The sequence below is a fragment of the Lactuca saligna genome, chromosome 1, assembly GCF_052625555.1.
Source record: "Lactuca saligna cultivar CGN05327 chromosome 1, ASM5262555v1, whole genome shotgun sequence".
NCBI classification, from domain to species: domain Eukaryota; kingdom Viridiplantae; phylum Streptophyta; class Magnoliopsida; order Asterales; family Asteraceae; genus Lactuca; species Lactuca saligna.
In genome coordinates, this window is record NC_136417.1 from 12,434,454 (window position 1) to 12,453,015 (window position 18,562).

Genomic DNA, 18,562 nt, shown 5'->3' on the forward strand with positions numbered 1-18,562 from the left:
ATGGGTTTTTAAATGACCCATTAGTTTTATACTTCGAAAGAGATTTTCCGAAAAAATTAGTTTAGAGGAGATTGTTCCAAACTTTAAAAACACAAAAAGTCAAGGTGTTCAAATTTGATAAGTGATGCAAAATTATTTTGTTAAAATTTTGATGTCATATCCTTGAATCAAATTAAAATAGTATTATACGTTTTTTTATTTATTTTATTTATTTTTATTTTTTATTTATATTTTGGTTCAGCTCTCCCTAAGTGTCTATTGTTCATGTTCAGCCTTGATATTAGTTGTATTTATCAACTTTATTTATTAATGAGGATTAATAACATTTTAATTTTCTTAAAATTTAACAACTTTACAATTTAAATCTCCGACTAAAATTCGACCACGGCTCTCAAGTTCTAGAAATTAAGTTGAGTGACGTCAAAAATTCAATTTGATCTAAAAGTGCAGATGCGTGTTATCAAAGGGACCAAACCTGTAACTTAGTATAATGATATAAGGGAACGGTGTAGATCAGCCTTAACCTAGTTTTCATCGAGATACGAAGAAGTTACCAATCTAATGATCTAATCCCCAGACTGTCGCACATCCGCCATACATATACCACCGGCGATCAACTATGACGATTCCGATTGCCGACATCGATCCTGGCTCCCACATCCTGGTTTTCCCTTACCCAGCCCAGGGACATATGCTATCACTTCTTGATCTCACCCATCAACTAGCCATCCGAGGCGTATTCATCACAATTCTCGTCACTCCCAACAATCTCCCCGCTTTATCCTCTCTCCTCGCTGCCCATCCAACTACCATCACCACCCTCGTCCTCCCATTCCCACCACACCCCTCCATTCCCTCCGGCATCGAAAATGTCAAAGACCTACCAGCCGGTGGCTTCAAGTCCATGATGGTGGCCCTAGGCGATCTACACAACCCCCTTCTCGATTGGTTCCACAATCACCCTACCCCGCCGGTAGCCATCATCTCCGACATGTTTCTTGGATGGACTCATCACCTCGCATGCCAGCTTGGCATCCGCCGTTACACCTTCTCTCCATCTGGTGCGTTAGCTCTTTCCGTTATCTTTTCCTTGTGGCGCTACCTACCCAAAAGGGCTGAACCACAAAACGAAAACGAGATGATAAGATTTCCCAAAATCCCGAATTCCCCGGAATACCCTTGGTGGCAGCTGTCCCCAATTTATCGAAGCTACGTGGAAGGAGACCCAACTTCGGAATTCATCAAAGATGGCTTATCCGCCAATATGGCGAGCTGGGGAATCGTCATCAACTCGTTTTCCGAGTTGGAACGAGTTTACTTTGATCACCTTAAGGAAGAGCTACGCCATGATCGTGTGTTCGCCGTTGGGCCTTTACTCCCTCCAAACAATAGTACAATCAGCAGAGGTGGGTCCAGCTCAGAGGAAGTCCTATCATGGCTCGACACGTGTGCATCTCAGTCGGTGGTGTATGTCTGTTTCGGAAGTCAAGCGGTGTTGACCAACGAACAGATGGAGGTGGTGGCACTGGGTTTAGAGAAAAGCCTCGTAAACTTCGTCTGGTCGGTGAAAGAACCCACCGCCGGACACGTGACAGGAAAATACGGCAAGATTCCGGCTGGATTCGAGGAACGTGTGGCCGGTAGGGGTGTTGTTGTTAGAGGGTGGGCGCCGCAGGTGGCTATACTGAGTCATGACTCGGTAAGTGCGTTCTTGACTCACTGCGGTTGGAACTCGATCATGGAAGCGGTAGCGGCGGGGGTTTTAATGCTGACGTGGCCGATGAGCGCTGACCAGTTCTCCAACGCTACTCTGTTGCACGAGTTAAAAGTGGGAATTAGAGCGAGTGAGGGTCCGGAGACTATTCCTGACTCAAACGAGTTAGCCGAGTTGTTTCGTAAATCATTGAGTGATGAGGCCCGGGTAAAGAGGGAGCGAGCGAAGGAATTTGGGAGGGTGGCAAAGGAAGCAACAAAGGAAAATGGAAGTTCATGGAAAGAATTGGATAGATTAGTCGCCAATTTTGTCACATTAAAGGAATGAGTGGACCAATTTAAGTTAAACAATATTGTAAAAATGGTCACTGTGGGTATTTATTTTCATTTAATTTAATCCAAAAAAAGTTGAATTTGTTGGGGGTCTAATTTTTTATTTATATTTTCGTATTTTTACATTTTTTTTCTGTTTATTTACATTTTTTTTAATTATATAAAATAAGAAGTCCACATCCATGCCTTCCTACCCTACCTCTCTTTTTCTTTTGCAAATCCATCTCTCCTACAAATCCATCTTATCAAATCATGACATGAAAGTGGCGCATTAATATCTTTGAGTCATTATAGCGTTTTTCAAAACATGATTTAAGAATTAAGACGGAAATTTTACATACGTATAATACCTAAAAATAGATAAATCACATAACTGTCCAAAATGACCCAAAACCTCAATAATACATTGATTGATATGATATATATATAAACAAAAATACTGGCTGTCTTAATCCTAGTAGTATATATGTGTGGTAAGGTACAGTTATATGAGATTTCCACAAGTTTTACCTATATATAATATTATATAGCCTACCAACAATATCAAATGAAAGGATGAAGCGAAGGTATAAAAAAGAAAGAAAGAAAGAAACTAGCACTACAAAATTGCTCCCCTTTCTTGAATGGATGATCATTGACCCTATGTATGTGAAGTCAGTTATTTTTGGGTGGATGAGACCTTGGGACATGGTAATCAGAATTAAGAGCCATGTAAGTCGAGCTCATTTTGACATGATGATCATCATCATGATCTTTATGATCTATCTTCTTGCTTCTCTTGGTCATTTTATGACCACCTTTTCTAGGGTTTCCACTTGAAGAAGACGAAGCTTTCTTTGAAACCATCTCGTCACCATTTATATGTTGTTCCTCCGCCTTCTTCACCAGCATTCTCCTACCATTTATCTTTCCATTTACCAATGTTCCAGCACTTGCAGAAACTGCATACAGGGTACCCTAAAAACAATTCAAATATAAATGTCCTAAGTCAGTTGTAATATACTTTATAAGTTGTAAGCATGATTAAACCAAATTTCAAATTACAACATTTGGACGTTTTGAAAGAACAAATTGGCCAATCTAAGTGCCATGATTTAATAACTAATTCATACACAAAATTTTGCTAGCTAGTGTCCTCAATAAAGATGCATTTAAAACAGAGGCGCTTGTTTTTTTAAAGGAGAATATACCATAAAACATTTTTGGTGACTCGAATTTTGAAATGAAACCATAAACATGCGTTCATGTAGCATTCCATGGTTAAGTGAGCAAAATTCACCTTTTCTTGTCTGGACAACAAGGGCCTGTCTTCTTCTGCAGATTTATCTCCAACCACCATCACCATCTCAGCATCTACAAAAGTTCAAACCGAAACTTAAGCACTCTAAAGGGATATCATAATTAGTTGAATTCAAAAGAAAAGATTGTTTGAGTAAGTGAAGTTACCTTGAAGAGAATATGCAGCAATGTTAAGTAACATGAATATGATTGCAAAGACAAAGATACGAAACCTTATGGAAACCATTTTGTTCTTTGTTTCTTTCTTTGCATGCATACTTTTAAGAACAAAAAGATATGGAGAAAATGGAATGGGAACGAGAGCATTGATAATTTATAGACCCAAGATTCAAGTCAAAGTCAAAGATATATTCTTTAACCTTTAGCCCATTAAAATATATAAAAGTGGGTACAAGCAGCACTTTTTTGGAGACCCAAATTCATTTATTTTAACTCAAACTATTGGATTAATAAACAAAATGAAGTTAAATATTGGTTTCACATGATGGTTGAGACAATTGAGACAACTGAATAAAATACTAAGTTATTTAATACTAATAGTCATGTTTATAAGCAGATCTTTGAATTATTATTTAATAATGACAAACACAAGACAATATACTATATACCAAGATAATAAATTTAATAATTTGAGTAAATTCATAGAAAACAAAACTGATCAACATCGCAAAGTTGAAATGACAACACTGGTATATAATTGTAAATTTTGCTTAAAATCACTAACTTATTATTTATACCCGTCGTTTGGCGAGGGTAAACAATTAGTATATATATATATATATATATATATATATATATATATATATATATATATATATATATATATATATATATATATATATATATATATATATACTAGTCGTTTACCTGTGGCAAGCGACGGGTATGAATAATTTTTTCAAAAATTAGTTTTTATTGGGGATTAGTTATTTCAAGCAAATACTAAAAGATACCCTTGTCAAAAATCGGCCATCGAAAAATTTTCAATTATGTTCGGTTTTAACCATTCACCAGGACTCTTTTAGGTTACCCGGTTTGCCAAACTACATTTGAAAATGCATTTCAAAATCATCAAAATCGAAAGAAAAAAACCTATTGTTTTTTGTGCCATTCAATAAAAATTCAAAGGTTACCATTTAAAAAAATGAAATTGAAAGCATAGTGTAGCATAGTGTCTTTACGGGTATGCTTTATTTTATGTTGTATTGCAACCTATACTCACATGTTATAAAAAAATATTAATTTAAATTGATTACTTACAACCTAAACTATGAATGAGAAAAGTTTGTTATGTAATTGTCATTATGCTATTTTATAGTGTAATTGAAACGATCCCAATAAATATGGTCACTGAAACTTTGGTTTGAGGTGTTTCTAAAAACCTGGTGACATATAACATGATTGATACTATTCTAGATACAAAAAGTTTGAATACAATGAAATAATTGAAATATGATACTACAAATTAATTGATAAAAAGATAATGACGCACCAGTATCAAAAAATATCATCCTAAAGAATAGTAGAAGTAATAGCATTTATTCTTTGGAAACTATGCTTAAAACACAAAATTCATCTAATTAGAGAGCTCTTAACATTTAAGTGAAGTTGCTTAAATGTACGTTTAACATAAAATAAGAAAGCAAACAGAAGCACTAAGCCTTAATCCCAATATTCAATTTTATTATTTACTAAAATCATTATACATTCAAGAGTCAAACCACAAACAAAATTGCAAGAAAATAGCCTTTTCAATCAGAACCTTTACTTACTCTGTTTATAAAAAACAACAATATACACACGTTTATTTACCAATTATAGCAACCTACTTACTATTTTTACCAAAAATCAAGCAATATACTTACGTTTATTTACCAATAATAGAAATGTTGCTTACTTAGTTTTGCCAAAAACATCAACATACTTACATTTATTGATCAATAATAGCAATGTACTTACTCTTTTTTACCAAAACAACAATAAACTTCCATTTATTTACCAATAATAACAATGTACTTAACATATATATATATATATATATATATATATATATATATATATATATATATATATATACGGTTAGGTTCATGTGAGACGGCCTAATTTTGTAAGACTATGAGACGCATTTTTTTATTTATTTTTATATTTTTTTTAATTTTCTTAAATTATTTTTAGTTAATTTAAGTTCCGAAAATAATATTTAAAAAAAGAATTTTTTGATTTTTTCATTTAATTTGCATTTTAAAATTATTTTTAGAATATGTACAGTGTAATATTCTATTTAGAATATTTCACGTATTTTTCAAAAAAAATGGAATTTTTTTTTTATTTTTTTTAGTTAATTCAAGTTCCGAAAATAATATTTAAAAAAAAAAGAATTTTTAGATTTTTCCATTTATTTTGTATTTTAAACTTACTTTTTAGAATATGTCAGTGTAATATTCTATTTAAAATATTTCACGTATTTTTCAAAAAAAAAACGGGATTTTTTTTTATTTTTTTATTTTTTTTATTTTTTTTGGTTAATTCAAGTTCCGAAAATAATATTTAAAAAAAGAATATTTTGATTTTTTCATTTATTTTGCATTTTAAAATTATTTTTAGATTTGGTCTCACGGTCTCACAATATTAGAATGGTCTCAAATGAACCTGAACCTATATATATATATATATATATATATATATATATATATATATATATATATATATATATATATATATATATATATATATATATATACACACACATATATATATTATCAAAAACAACATGTAACTACTAATAGCAACATTCAACTAGGTACTGGATCATTCCACTGTTGTAGCTCAAATCTATGCAAACAAAAAATAAAAAACTATGAATAAGTAATATATCACATTTTTTTAATTATTTCATTTATTTTCACACAGATTATCTAATCAACTTACAAATTAGTAAATTATTAGGTCAAAAATATGGTTTATACTTTGCTTTTCTAGGAAAATATATTTTTATGTAATGTTGTATCTGTTTGCGGTTTGTGTGTACGGCCGTACACAGGGTATGCGGCTGTACACACGAGTACAGCTAGAGGTTCATATAAATAGATGTAATGGGTAGAGGAGTGTAAGGCCAAAGAAGAGAGAGAAAGTTAGAGAGAAGAAGTGTGTGAGAGAGAGAAAATCTATTGTAAGGAGCATCACTCAATTTCATTAATACATCATAGATTCATCTTCTTCTTCTTCTCCTTCTCTTCTATTTGATCTGACATCATCCAATGATTGGGATTCCGCACCATCAACTGGATCTGATTGATACACAAGCAATTTTGGGGACTTACAATTGGTATCAGAGCTTGGATTGTATCAATCAATTTTGTCAGATCTGGAGCTTATTTGATCTTATTTTAAAAAGATAATAGCGTTTTTGGATAGATCTCTGAAAATTAGGGGGGGTTCTTCTTTGCATTTTTCATAAAAACGAGTTTTTGATCGAGTTTTGGAGCAAAAAAAAGGTTAAAAACGTCGTTTTTTTTTCGTGAATCTGTTGAAGGTGTGCGGCTCGGTGTGCGGCCAGGGTCCGAAGTTCGCATTGTGTACATTTTTAAAAAAAATTAAAGGAATTTTTGAGGCTCCCAAGACTCAAACTTGGGACATCTAAGTCATATAACAGACATCTTACCACTTGAACTAGCAAGGAACAGGGTCCGAAGTTCGCATTGTGTACATTTTAAAAAAAAATTAAAGGAATTTTTGAGGCTCCCAAGACTCAAACTTGGGACATCTAAGTCATATAACAGGCATCTTACCACTTGAACTAGCAAGGAATACATCTATCGTATTCTTTTATTAGATTATATTGTCAAGAGTTTTGGAGCTGGAAGGATTCGAACTCAACTCTCTTCCCTATTCAACCGACGCGCTTTCCAGTTGATCTAGATTAACACACATTACTAGACTTCGTGATTTAACTCAAATATCATATCTTCGATCTTATTTTCGCATTTTGACACTTTAAACCCAAAAATCAATTTCTTTTATTTTAAAATTACATTTTCAACCAAAAGTTTTAGATTTTAATTTTTGACTTTTGACCTTAAAATTTTGACTTTGACTTTTAAAATTTGACCTTTGACTTTAAACTTTGACTTTCTCATTTGACTTTTAAATTTTCAAATTTAGCTTTTCGGTTTGACTTTTAAGTTTGACTTTTTGCATTTGACTTTTAAAGTTGACTTTCTCGTTTTGTTTTTAAGTCAAAGGGCAATTAAAAAAAATAAAAAGATAATAAAAAATAAATAAATAAATAAATAAATAAAAAGGAAAATGAGTTCCACATCAATTCAGGTAAATGAATCCGGTTGCTCTCCATCTTGTGCTAAAACTATGAAATTTTTGCGAGAATCAATAGATCTAATCAAGAGAGAGAACGAGGACTTAAAATACGAAGGATATCAACTCAGAAAAGGACAGAAACCCCTGAAAGCACAATTAGAAGCCAAAACTAAGGATTTCCGAAAGCTCCAAGAAGATTACAGCAACAAGTGTGAAAATTACGATCACATTAAGAAAAAACTTGTTGCTGTAACTGAAGAACTTGACGCTTTGAAAATTAAGTATGGAAAAACAAATATTAGTTTCAAAAATTACACTGCGTCAAGTAAGACAGTCGAGTCCTTATTTGAAAACCAATTAAAATTTAAAGACAATCAAAACAAGGGTCTAGGGTATGATAGTGTTCCTTTACCTTTCAATCATAACTATAACACACTCCTTGAGACCAATGAGGAAGAAATGCCTGCTCCGTATGGCGAAACCCCTGCTCAAGCTTCAGTTAAGACTGAACAATTAGGGCCAACTGAAGGTGTTGAGCTGAATGATACTAATGCATCTACTTCATGTGCAGGTAAAGTAGCAGAGGATGAAAACAATGAGAGTTCTACTGAACAAACAAATAACCCCTTGAACTCGGAATCTGTTGCTTCTAATCAACCTGATGTTGGTAAATACAGGCCACCAAATCAAGTGAAACAACCGACTTGCTGCAAGTGTGCTTGTGGGAACAATCAGAAACGAGGCAAGGATACACCACCAGGGGCAGGAAGAAACAACTTCACAGTGAAGAAAAAGTCTTGTTTTCACTGTGGAACACCTGGACACATTGCCCGAAACTTTCCTAATCGTGCATACATTCCCGACTATGCACAAAGGTGGAAAAACGCGCCAAGAGGGAGATTTTCCAAGAGAAACCCCTTAAGGTCACAATCTTGAAATGGCGACTGGAATGCCAACAAGGGAAAGAGTTCAAATCCCAAGGTCAAGAAATCAAATCCCAAGGACAAGAAGGGAATGTCGGCCAAGAAGCGAAATCCAAAAGATGCTCCCATGAAGCCAAAATCAAAGTCATCTCAACGGACGACATCAAGATCAAAAGCAAGTACTGAGCTACCCATCAGATCAAAAAAGAAATGGGTTAAACCCAACTACAAATGGGTTCTAAAGGCTCACTCTCCCAAATCTACTAACGATTCTAATATTTTTACATCTTCTGTTTGTGATAAGCAGGACATGTCATGGGAGAGAGTACCATGCAAGGATGACAAAGGTCAACCCAGTTTCAAAATGGACTGGGTTCCAATGACCAACTGATCCCATTCGGTGTCGGAACAGCTATGGAGACATATCATCTGACTTCGGTTTGTTGATAGTGGTTGTTCCAGGTACTTGATAGGAGGCATCTCTCAAGTGTACACCATTCAAAACTTTGTTTGAGAGTATGTGTCCTTTATGGGAAGGGAAGAAAGGATAGGATCACATGGGGTTTGTGCTTAACGACATGAAGAATTTTCGGATTTGTTATGGGATTACGCGTGCTGTTCTCAGACCTTCTGGATGCAAATTCAATCGGTGAATTACGGTTTGATTTTTCTTCTTTATACTCCTGAGTTTACCTTACACTGATTCATTTTAAAGAGATTTTTCATTTTCTTATAGTTTTTATTTAGTTGGTATTGTTTGGGAAGTGATATCAACAAGTGATAACAGACAATCTGGATCTGTGTAAAGTACTAAAGCTGAATTGTCTAGGCTCTGTGTTCGATGCGCTGGTAGGCACGAAGAATTTAATGGACTTGACTAGGAAAAGATGAACCCAAGAAATCAAATGACTTGACAAATCTTGACCTAGATGAATCCGTTTAGCCTGACAATAAGACTCTCAGATAGGTTGAGCAGGGAGATATACATGAGAATCCACCAGTCACATTAAAGAACCCGTATCTAGAATTATGGTTTTACTTTTCCTCGATGTACGGATTATGTCCTTAATTCCGGTATTGACGGAGCGACTGGGGAATTCCGATAAAGTAGGTCTGTAGAAAATTATTTTCTTTCTTACTGTTAGTCATATGTTTCCTCCTTTACGTGATTGGAAGAGATCCGAGCTGGACTGCAACATATGCAAATCTATTTTTCTAAATATTATGTCTATGAAAATCTTCTTATCTGTTAGCCATATGTTGTCTCCTTTGTGTGATTAACAATCCAACCTGGTACACAGCATATGCAACCTTCTACTTCTCAATCCCTCTAAAAACTATAATTAATAATAATAGGACTCTATCATCTCTATGAATAATAGTCCGCTCACCTAAAGTAAGGAGTACCTCAGAAGTTCTTGATTATTGGGGTATATCAGGAAGCGGGAAACACGTTCTAGTACATCTAAAATTGAACAATTATAGATTGTCTGTAGATCTCGCTATTCAATTTAGGTGGAAAACAATATCCTTGGTCGTCGTCAGATGAATGGTCCATAAGAAGTTTTATCTAGGAACTTAGGATCAACCAGTCTTGTCACTTATAGTGTGTCCAAAATTTGTCACAATTCTTCGTGTTTAAGTGGGCCACAATACCGGCGAGCGACCAGATCTATTCATGAAGGGGAAGGAACTGACAAACGGATTAAGACTGTCTAACAACTTTGATCCCAAATATTTTTGTTTTTGTTAAATTTGTTCATAGTTTTCCTCTATGCACAAATTTAGGGGGAGAATTAAAAATAATAATAATAATAATAATTCAAAAATCAAACAAAAATCAGAAAAATTCAAAAATCAAACAAAAAAATTAAAAATTAAAATATATATATATATATATATATATATATATATATATATATATATATATATATATATATATATAGTGTTATTTCTGTTTTATTTTTTTCAAAAAATATCAAAAATCCAAAAATATTTTTTGTGTGCTAATTTTTCTTTTAGTTTTGTTTTGTCTTGAAAAATGATTTCAGGCGTATATGAGACTCGTGGAGACTGTATCGAGATTTTTGAGCCAAAGCTTCATCCGTGAGCATCGAAGAATTTTCACTCGAAGGAGCAAGAAATGAAGATTATTCTTTCAACATTTAATCTGTCAACCCCAGAAGCATGGTGAAGCTATACTTGAAGATTATGTGACATATTGCATTGAAGCCTCCACAATCAATTTGTTGCTATCTATGAACCTGTGCAAGTGATCTAGAAGATTTGTTCTCTTTATTCTCTCTGAAGATTCTCAAGCTGAAAGCGCCATCTTTCATGAATCTCTACAAGAAGCCTCCTCACCCAATGTGTGTTCAATGTCAAATTCTGCAGAAATCCCAACTGCTCAAGATGAATTCATTTATTGAAGATTCATATGTTCATCTTGATATTGTAAAGAAACTTGAAGATTAATGTTGAAGCCAAGCTCCCAATGAAGATTAACAAGAAAAAGCATGAAAATAAGAACATTGACATCTGATGAAAAGTGAGAAAATTGACCAATATGTTACTGTACCTCATATACAGAAACATTATTAAACAAACACACTCAGAGAAATGGAAGAGAGGGAGAATAAAAATCTTTACGTTCGTGAAGAGAAAGAGAAACACCTCTGATGCGATTTTGTTTGGTGGTGTGCAATGATGGGGTGCTGGTAGTGACAACGGATGGTGATGTGGTGGATGGCGGTGAGTTGGTGGTGACTGAGCATGGAGCATACGTAGTTGATGACGATAAGGCAAAATATGTAAAGGGATGTGATGTAGTGGAGGTGGTTGACGACTAAAGGGAATACGAAAAAAATTCTAAAGAAAGGAAAAGTTTTCACAAATGAGAGATTTTAACAATAATAAGGGCAACCTTGGGTATTTAGCATCAACTAGGAGATAAAAGGGCTGAGAAGAGGAAGCTGACCGATTAACTTGGAAGCCGACCGATTCAATTGGTGAATGCGATGGAATATCGAATAGGAATGGGGACCGATTCAATAGTCATCGTTGAAAACTTATGTTGACCGTGTAGCATAAAGTTATTGTACAAATTGCATAAGTGGTTGTACCTCTTAAAATTCAACATTTGAGGGTAAATGTTTATTAAGGTGTGTGTGTGTGTGTGTGTATATATATAGGAGTGAGATCGACTGAGAACTCATAGTTTCCCAAGAACCCGAGAACTAAAAGTGGAGCGTTAGATCAAAATTAATTCATTAAGGACATGATCGTCATCTTACCAACCTCATTTAATATTTAATTTTTTGTGATATCGAATATATTAATCTAAATGTTTAAAATTTTACATAATAAATCAAATTTTCAGATTCTTTTTAAAAATAGTATTTTTTATTTTAAAAAAAATGCAGATTTTTTATTTTTTTTTATAGAAAACATGAACTTTTTGAAATAAAAATACATTTTAAAAAAAAAACCTGCAATTTTCTTTAAAAGAAACTGGATTTTTTTCAAAAAAAAAAAAAAAAAAAAAAAAAAAAAAAAAAAAAAAACTGCAAGTTTTTAAAGAAAGCTGCATTTTCTTCTAAAAAAGTTGCAATTTTTTTTGAAAAAATTGCCTTTAAAAAAACTGCATTTTTTTAAAATATCAATTTTTTTTAAATCAATGAATTTAAAAAAAGAAGTAGAATATTTTAAAAAAATACTCTTATTTTTTTAACAATAAAAATCAAAGTTTTAGGTGCATATAGGTATATTTTTTCATATGCATACATGCATATTTCTTATACTATAATACTCGTAAGTAGATCATAAAAAATCTCATTTTTATTAATTAATCTATAAACATAATAGTACAAATATTTTATTCGATACAAAATGAAATCTCATTTTTAGCATTTCCAAATATCAAGAATAACCTTCAAACGACTTATATGAATAAGGCTTTAAATAACAATATTACAGCAACAACAAAAGTCAAAATGATCCTATATCGAGAACCAAGGTTATCAAACAGTGGGAATAGCAATATATTGCCATTTGACACAAAAGCATATGCCTCCTACTGAATTTATTAGCTAATACGTGTTTGGCTTACCTTAATCTATGTCATTCAACTTGTAGGTGAATGACCTGCATCTGCATATGTATCCAATCCATCTTCAGAAGAACTATCCTTATCAGAATCTGCATAATATCAATATCATCAAATAAATATTACAAAACTACTTAAATTGTTGATTATGACTTGAGAAATAAGAATGAAATTAATATAAAAAGTTACCACTTGAAGATGAACCAGAATCAGATCTTCAATAATGATTAAAGAATGTCCATTTTTGATAATTTTGACCTAAATCATAAAATCATGCTGAAACCCTAAATAATTAGAAATTTAGGTTTGAACGCATATCCGAACAACCCCAAGATTTAACTACAGAAAGCCTAGATGATAATTTTCGGTCCAAATTGACAGAAAATTGATTAAACTTATGAAACCTAACATAATGTTAGTAACTCCAATGGCAACATAAGAAATTGGCGATCTAGAAGTGGCAAAACAGCGAATTGGTATTATAATTTCGTTCAAACGGTTTCAATTCGAGTATGCAAATATATTCTAATTAGAAATTCATCTGTTAAAGTGTTGGTTAAATCTAAAATAATTGAAACAAAATTAGTACCAATATTTTATATAAACATAAATGAAAAATCAAAAAGATTTTCAAGAAAGTTTTTATCTTGGTCATTGAAAACCTTGCAAGGGTAAGGAATGGCTAGATCATAAGGGTAAATGCTACTTTCTTGTTTTTCATCTATGTAGTTTTTCTCACCTTTTTTAAAGGGGTTGTAGGTTCGAATTTTTCTTGGACACTTATATCCCCGGGTAATCATATGTTTAAATGAATTTCAGTTGATTTGTTTGTGTTTGAATCCAAATATGAAATATCAATAGTAACCTTTTCAACCTTTTTTACATCTTTAACCACTTGAGGAGCCTCCAAGATTGATTTTTTGTTAACTTCACATTCAATTGCAGTAGTGATCACTTGTTTAACTGATTTGCTAGTTGTTGTAACTGGATCTTCCAATTTATCACCAACTTTTAATTTATTTTGCTATATAAATAAACAAAAACACCAGTAAGTGATATGATAAGATTTATCTGTTGTTTCTTTTCATATATTTTTTAAACAACCTAGTTAGTTACCATTAGGTGTAGCGTTATCAGATTTTTTGCGATGATCTACATGTTTTTTATCCACTAAAGCATTGTCATTTGTATTAATTGATAATGTTGAAGAATTTCCAGTTTCACGTGATGTGGAACGAGGAATTGCAAAGGGAATTTATTCAGATTGTCTGGAGACAAAGGCTGCAGATAAAAAAGTGGCAGTTGTATCCTGTAGAAGAAAATGTGATTACAAATTTACAATTTATACTTAAAAAAAAATTAAAATACAACATAAAACAAGAAAACAACTCTAATGAAGCAAGAAAGAAGAAAAGAAAATAGTATACCTTCTTAAGTACCTAAACATGAAGACTCAACCATTCTTTCTCAAGGGTTGAAGCTAGAACATCACCACTAACAAAGCCCCCTTCTCATTATTTAAAAGATAACAAACAAAAAGAATACAAATTCAGTGTATTTATAAAAGAAATACATCCTAAACATAATAATGGTTGTAACTTTACCATTTTGCCATAGTTAGATGTCATTATATCCGTTAGCTGTTATACAAGGAGCAGGTTTTTGTGGGTCTATTAAAATTGATGTAAGGTACACCATAGATGTGTAAAGTGCAATATACTAATATAGCTTAACTTTATAGATGGTTTCGTTAACATTGGGGTAAAGGTGAACCGGTAATTGTGAAGAAAGTGTAAACATACACCTGGTTTAAGCTTAGAGCCATTGGTGATATGGCATGCATTAAGTAAACATGTTGATCCGTGCCAAAATATTCATATGATCTCACAATGTAGTGAAGACTAGCCAAAATCGATGGTCTCTTGCTGTGGAAACTCAACCCTTTCACTGTATTGCTTTTGGATTCAAACTTCGTCAACATCTTCGCTCCGCTTTGTTAATCATTCAATCACAAAAACATCAAACCATTGAATCAGATACATACGATTACGTGCATTGAAAACAAACAAATAAACCTAGGTTTTGACGATGCGTAATAATTACCTTAGATCTGATTAATTGGGATCCAGATTTGTAGGCGGTAACGAGATGAAATCAACCGTGGAGTTGATTTTGGGGGAATCCGGTAGTTACAACGAGAGAATCATTGACATCGGCGCGAGAGAAGAATGTTGATTTGAGAAGCGTCGGAGAAGAAAGTTGTCAGGGGAGGAGGAAGATGGTGGGTTTGAGATAGATAGATAGATAGATAGATAGATAGATAGATAGATAGATAGATAGATAGATAGATAGATAGATAGATAGATAGATAGGAGAGAGAGAGAGAGAGAGAGAGAGAGAGAGAGAGAGAGAGAAAGAAAGAGACGATTCAATGTCATTAAGGGATGTAAATTTTGTTTTCCCTAAAATACCCTTTGGCTTATTTGAATCAGATACCTCCGTGTCTTATTCTTTTAATTATTTACTAAATTGTGACAATGCACCCTAGCCTTCTATTTTTTTATCTAACTGTCATCGTTTGGTTTTTGGGTTCTCATAAAAACTATAGGTTCTCAAATGATCCTTCATCTCTCTCTCTCTCTCTCTCTCTCTCTCTCTCTTGTTCCATTGCAACTTTATTTTCTTCCTTTGAAAGTTCAATAGTTACTTCTTTCCCTTTCACTTTATCTGCGTCTGTAGACATGGGTTTCGAAGATGAACTTGTACCACCAATCACAATTCCCTTCTTCAAAGGCATTGTTGTTGTTGTTGAGGTTATTGGATCAGTTTTGCTTGGCAATGAGATAGGAATCTGTTTAGTTAAAACCTTCCCTACTACCTTTTCATCTTCACCTATTTTTCCTGAACCTCCTTCGCCTTTACCCATGCCAACATGCCTTCTTTCTCCCCCTTGCACCCCTGTAACAACAGGCGGGGCACCCGTTGGCATTAAAGGAATGGGTTTCACAAGCGGAGCCAATTCTTTGTGAATCGATGACTCAACCAAGCTAAACTTTTAAAGTACAAACTCGGGAGGAAATATGGATGATGATAAAGATCTAGACTTGGACATAAGATCCTTTACCTCTCCCAACAATTTAATAAGATCATCAAAACTGGTAGTATCACCTTCAACTTTCTTGTCAAACTTGGGAACAAAAGAATTATACCATTCAATGGCTTTTGTAATAGCATCAGCAAGTATATCAACCTTTGTATGAAGGGTAGAATAATTATGATTGAGAATTGAGAGTTCTTGCTCCATGTCATCCCTCAACTCTTGGATTTTCAATTTGACATTCTCACGAATAGTCTTGACATCTTGCACATATAGAACATGCCTAGCTTTCACAACATCCTTCAAATCTATAAGGGCACCATTAAAGGTCTCAGATTGAGCTTTGACCCTTAGCTCATTATTTTGATCAATTTGATCAAGTTTTTCCTAAATTAGATGTTCTTGAGCGTTCAACATGACATCCACCACAATACCCGACAATAAATGTTTATTCCCACCATCTGCTTGTAGTTGTAGAAACGGATTCAACTTGCAATTAAGAATTTTAAATTGTTTCCCAGACATCAGCATCTGATCGGGAACGTCCTCCTCAGTAGGATCAAAATCTATATCAGCGAAATAACCCACAAACCTACCATCATCTGTTTCATCATCATTAACAGTTTTGGGACCTTCTATAGATTGGAATGGGAATAAAGAATTAATAGGTTGTTTCATGATATTGTAAAAAGTGGGTGAACGAGTTGATGGAGGTGATTTGGTTGAAGTAGGGAGTATAAATGGAGGTAACAAAACTATGGTTTCAACTAGTGGTGTTTCAAAGGTAGATGATATAATAAGAGAAGGATTACATTGGGTAGTAGTATTCGATACTCCTTCACCCATAGTGACATTCGAATCCATATTATATATGTTTGCAGTGATGTCTAAAGTGCGAACCTCCTCATGAAATGATTCAGAATTCGACACTTCAGGTGGTGTGACTGTAGTCTTCTCAGTAGTAGACATCTTTGGTTGTTCACCTTGATTAATGGGTGTGTCTACTTTAGAAGTTTCCACAGAGCCATCAGGATTTACAGTCGCCTCGAGATTTGACTTGATTAGAGAATCCATCACAGGTGAAGAATGACCCATTTGATCAACGTGAATTGGAGACTCACGAACAACTTCATTATCCATGGAATCATCTTGAATTTATAACTTCCTTAGCTTCTTCTTTTGTTTCTTGGAAATACGTTTAGTCATGTATTCTACCCTCTGTTTCTTCGATGATGGAAAAAACAGATGCTTTACTTCACAAAAAAAAACCCTTTTCGACTTACTTGAGGCTTGCATTTAAAAGTCTGTGAAAAACTTCTGGATTTCTTAGGAGAATAGCAAGGTGTATGAGACATCTTTTTCAATTTCTTCAGCACACCATATTTCGAAGGTATTACTTCCATTTCAAGGGTCGAAACTGGCTTAGTAGCAACTGCCGGAGGTGGCTCATTGAATACCTTCTTCTTCTTAGCAGCCTTAACAACCTTCTCAACTTGCTTAAGTTGAGTTTTTTATGAAATTCCCGTCGTAACTTTCTTAGATCCTTTCTTCTTCTTTGATGGACTAGTGGTTGTAGTGAACAACACACCAGTTTCAATATATGGATTGATTGTCTTCAAATGGATGTCAAGTGTGCATTTCTCAATGGTGAACTTGAAGAGACGGTGTATGTTGATCATCACCACTTTGAGTCTAATTATCTTCGAGAGTCACATGGTCAAGATCAAAAATTTTCGCAAGAGAGGGTATGTCTTTGTCAACTTTAACATTTTAATCATGACATATTTCTTTACCCTTAGATAATGATTTGACATTAAGGCCAGATAACTGAGAACAGTTGACAACTTCCTCTTCTTCAATTTCACTGATATTGTCATCTTCAATATCAGCAAAATTATTTTGGTAATCAGATGTGGAATTCTCAGTACTTTTCAAAATCTTGATGTGTTCATTTTGGTTAAGGTCTTATTAACAATATCAACAAGATCATTTTCATTAAGATATTCCTCTATTTTCACAATTCTATATGGATATCTATCATCAGGGACCTTATCTAAGTCAGAAATTGTCATCTTACAGTCATAAGATGTTTCATCCGCCTTTTCTCTTTCGAAAGATAAAAATGATAGGAGCTTCTTATTTTGCTCTTTGCTTATGTCAGATATATGATGCAATTCGGTCAATTTTCTATATAACCTTTTTGCCGAGTTACAATAAATGTTTCTTTGTTTTAACAAAATTTTATTGTCAGTACTAAGATCATCTCTATCACACATGATATTTGTGAATTGTAATTCTAGATGATCTATCTTATCTCTCCTCGCCTCCAACATCCTTTGAGTTTCTAGTAACTAAGTACTAGATTTTTTAACATCATTGCTAGCAGAGATAACCAGTTTATTGACATAAGTAATAGCATCATCAAATTCATTTAACACAGAATTATAAGCACTTGAAGGAATTTTGAAGGATTGAAGTAGAGAACATACCTTCTATGTCATTGGCACTTTGTTTGTAGATGGCAAAACAAAACAACTACCAGTTATTTTCTCTTCTTCAGCCTCCTCATACCTCAAAAACATGGCTCCATGTGTCGGATTCCTCAATTATTTGTCATCTGAGCCTGAAGACCATACTTGGTATGTTCCTTCATCTTTATCCTCTCTTCTCGCTACTAGTGACAATCCTTTCGAACTTGCTCTTACTTCCTTTAACCTCTCTGTGTAATATACTTCTTTTAACCTCTCTGTGTAATATGCTTCTTTTCTTCTTTCTTTC

At 33.6% G+C, this 18,562-nt stretch overlaps 2 protein-coding genes across 2 annotated transcripts; one reads left to right on the forward strand and one right to left on the reverse strand.

The window, feature by feature from the left end:
* The first annotated feature begins 508 nt into the window (after nucleotides 1-508).
* LOC145008660 (UDP-glycosyltransferase 89B2-like) lies at nucleotides 509-2,128 on the forward strand. Its single transcript, XM_078967285.1, has one exon. The coding sequence runs from the start codon at nucleotides 620-622 to the stop codon at nucleotides 2,039-2,041; it is 1,422 nt and encodes a 473-aa protein (XP_078823411.1). The 5' UTR covers nucleotides 509-619; the 3' UTR covers nucleotides 2,042-2,128.
* Nucleotides 2,129-2,469: 341 nt separating this feature from the next.
* Nucleotides 2,470-3,604, reverse strand: LOC145048245 (uncharacterized). The gene is made up of 3 exons (XM_078996696.1): nucleotides 3,493-3,604; nucleotides 3,326-3,399; nucleotides 2,470-3,003 (listed from the first exon to the last, which is right to left on the reverse strand). Exons 1-3 carry the CDS (start codon nucleotides 3,599-3,601, stop codon nucleotides 2,701-2,703), a joined length of 486 nt encoding a protein of 161 aa, XP_078852822.1. The 5' UTR covers nucleotides 3,602-3,604; the 3' UTR covers nucleotides 2,470-2,700.
* Nucleotides 3,605-18,562: the final 14,958 nt, after the last annotated feature.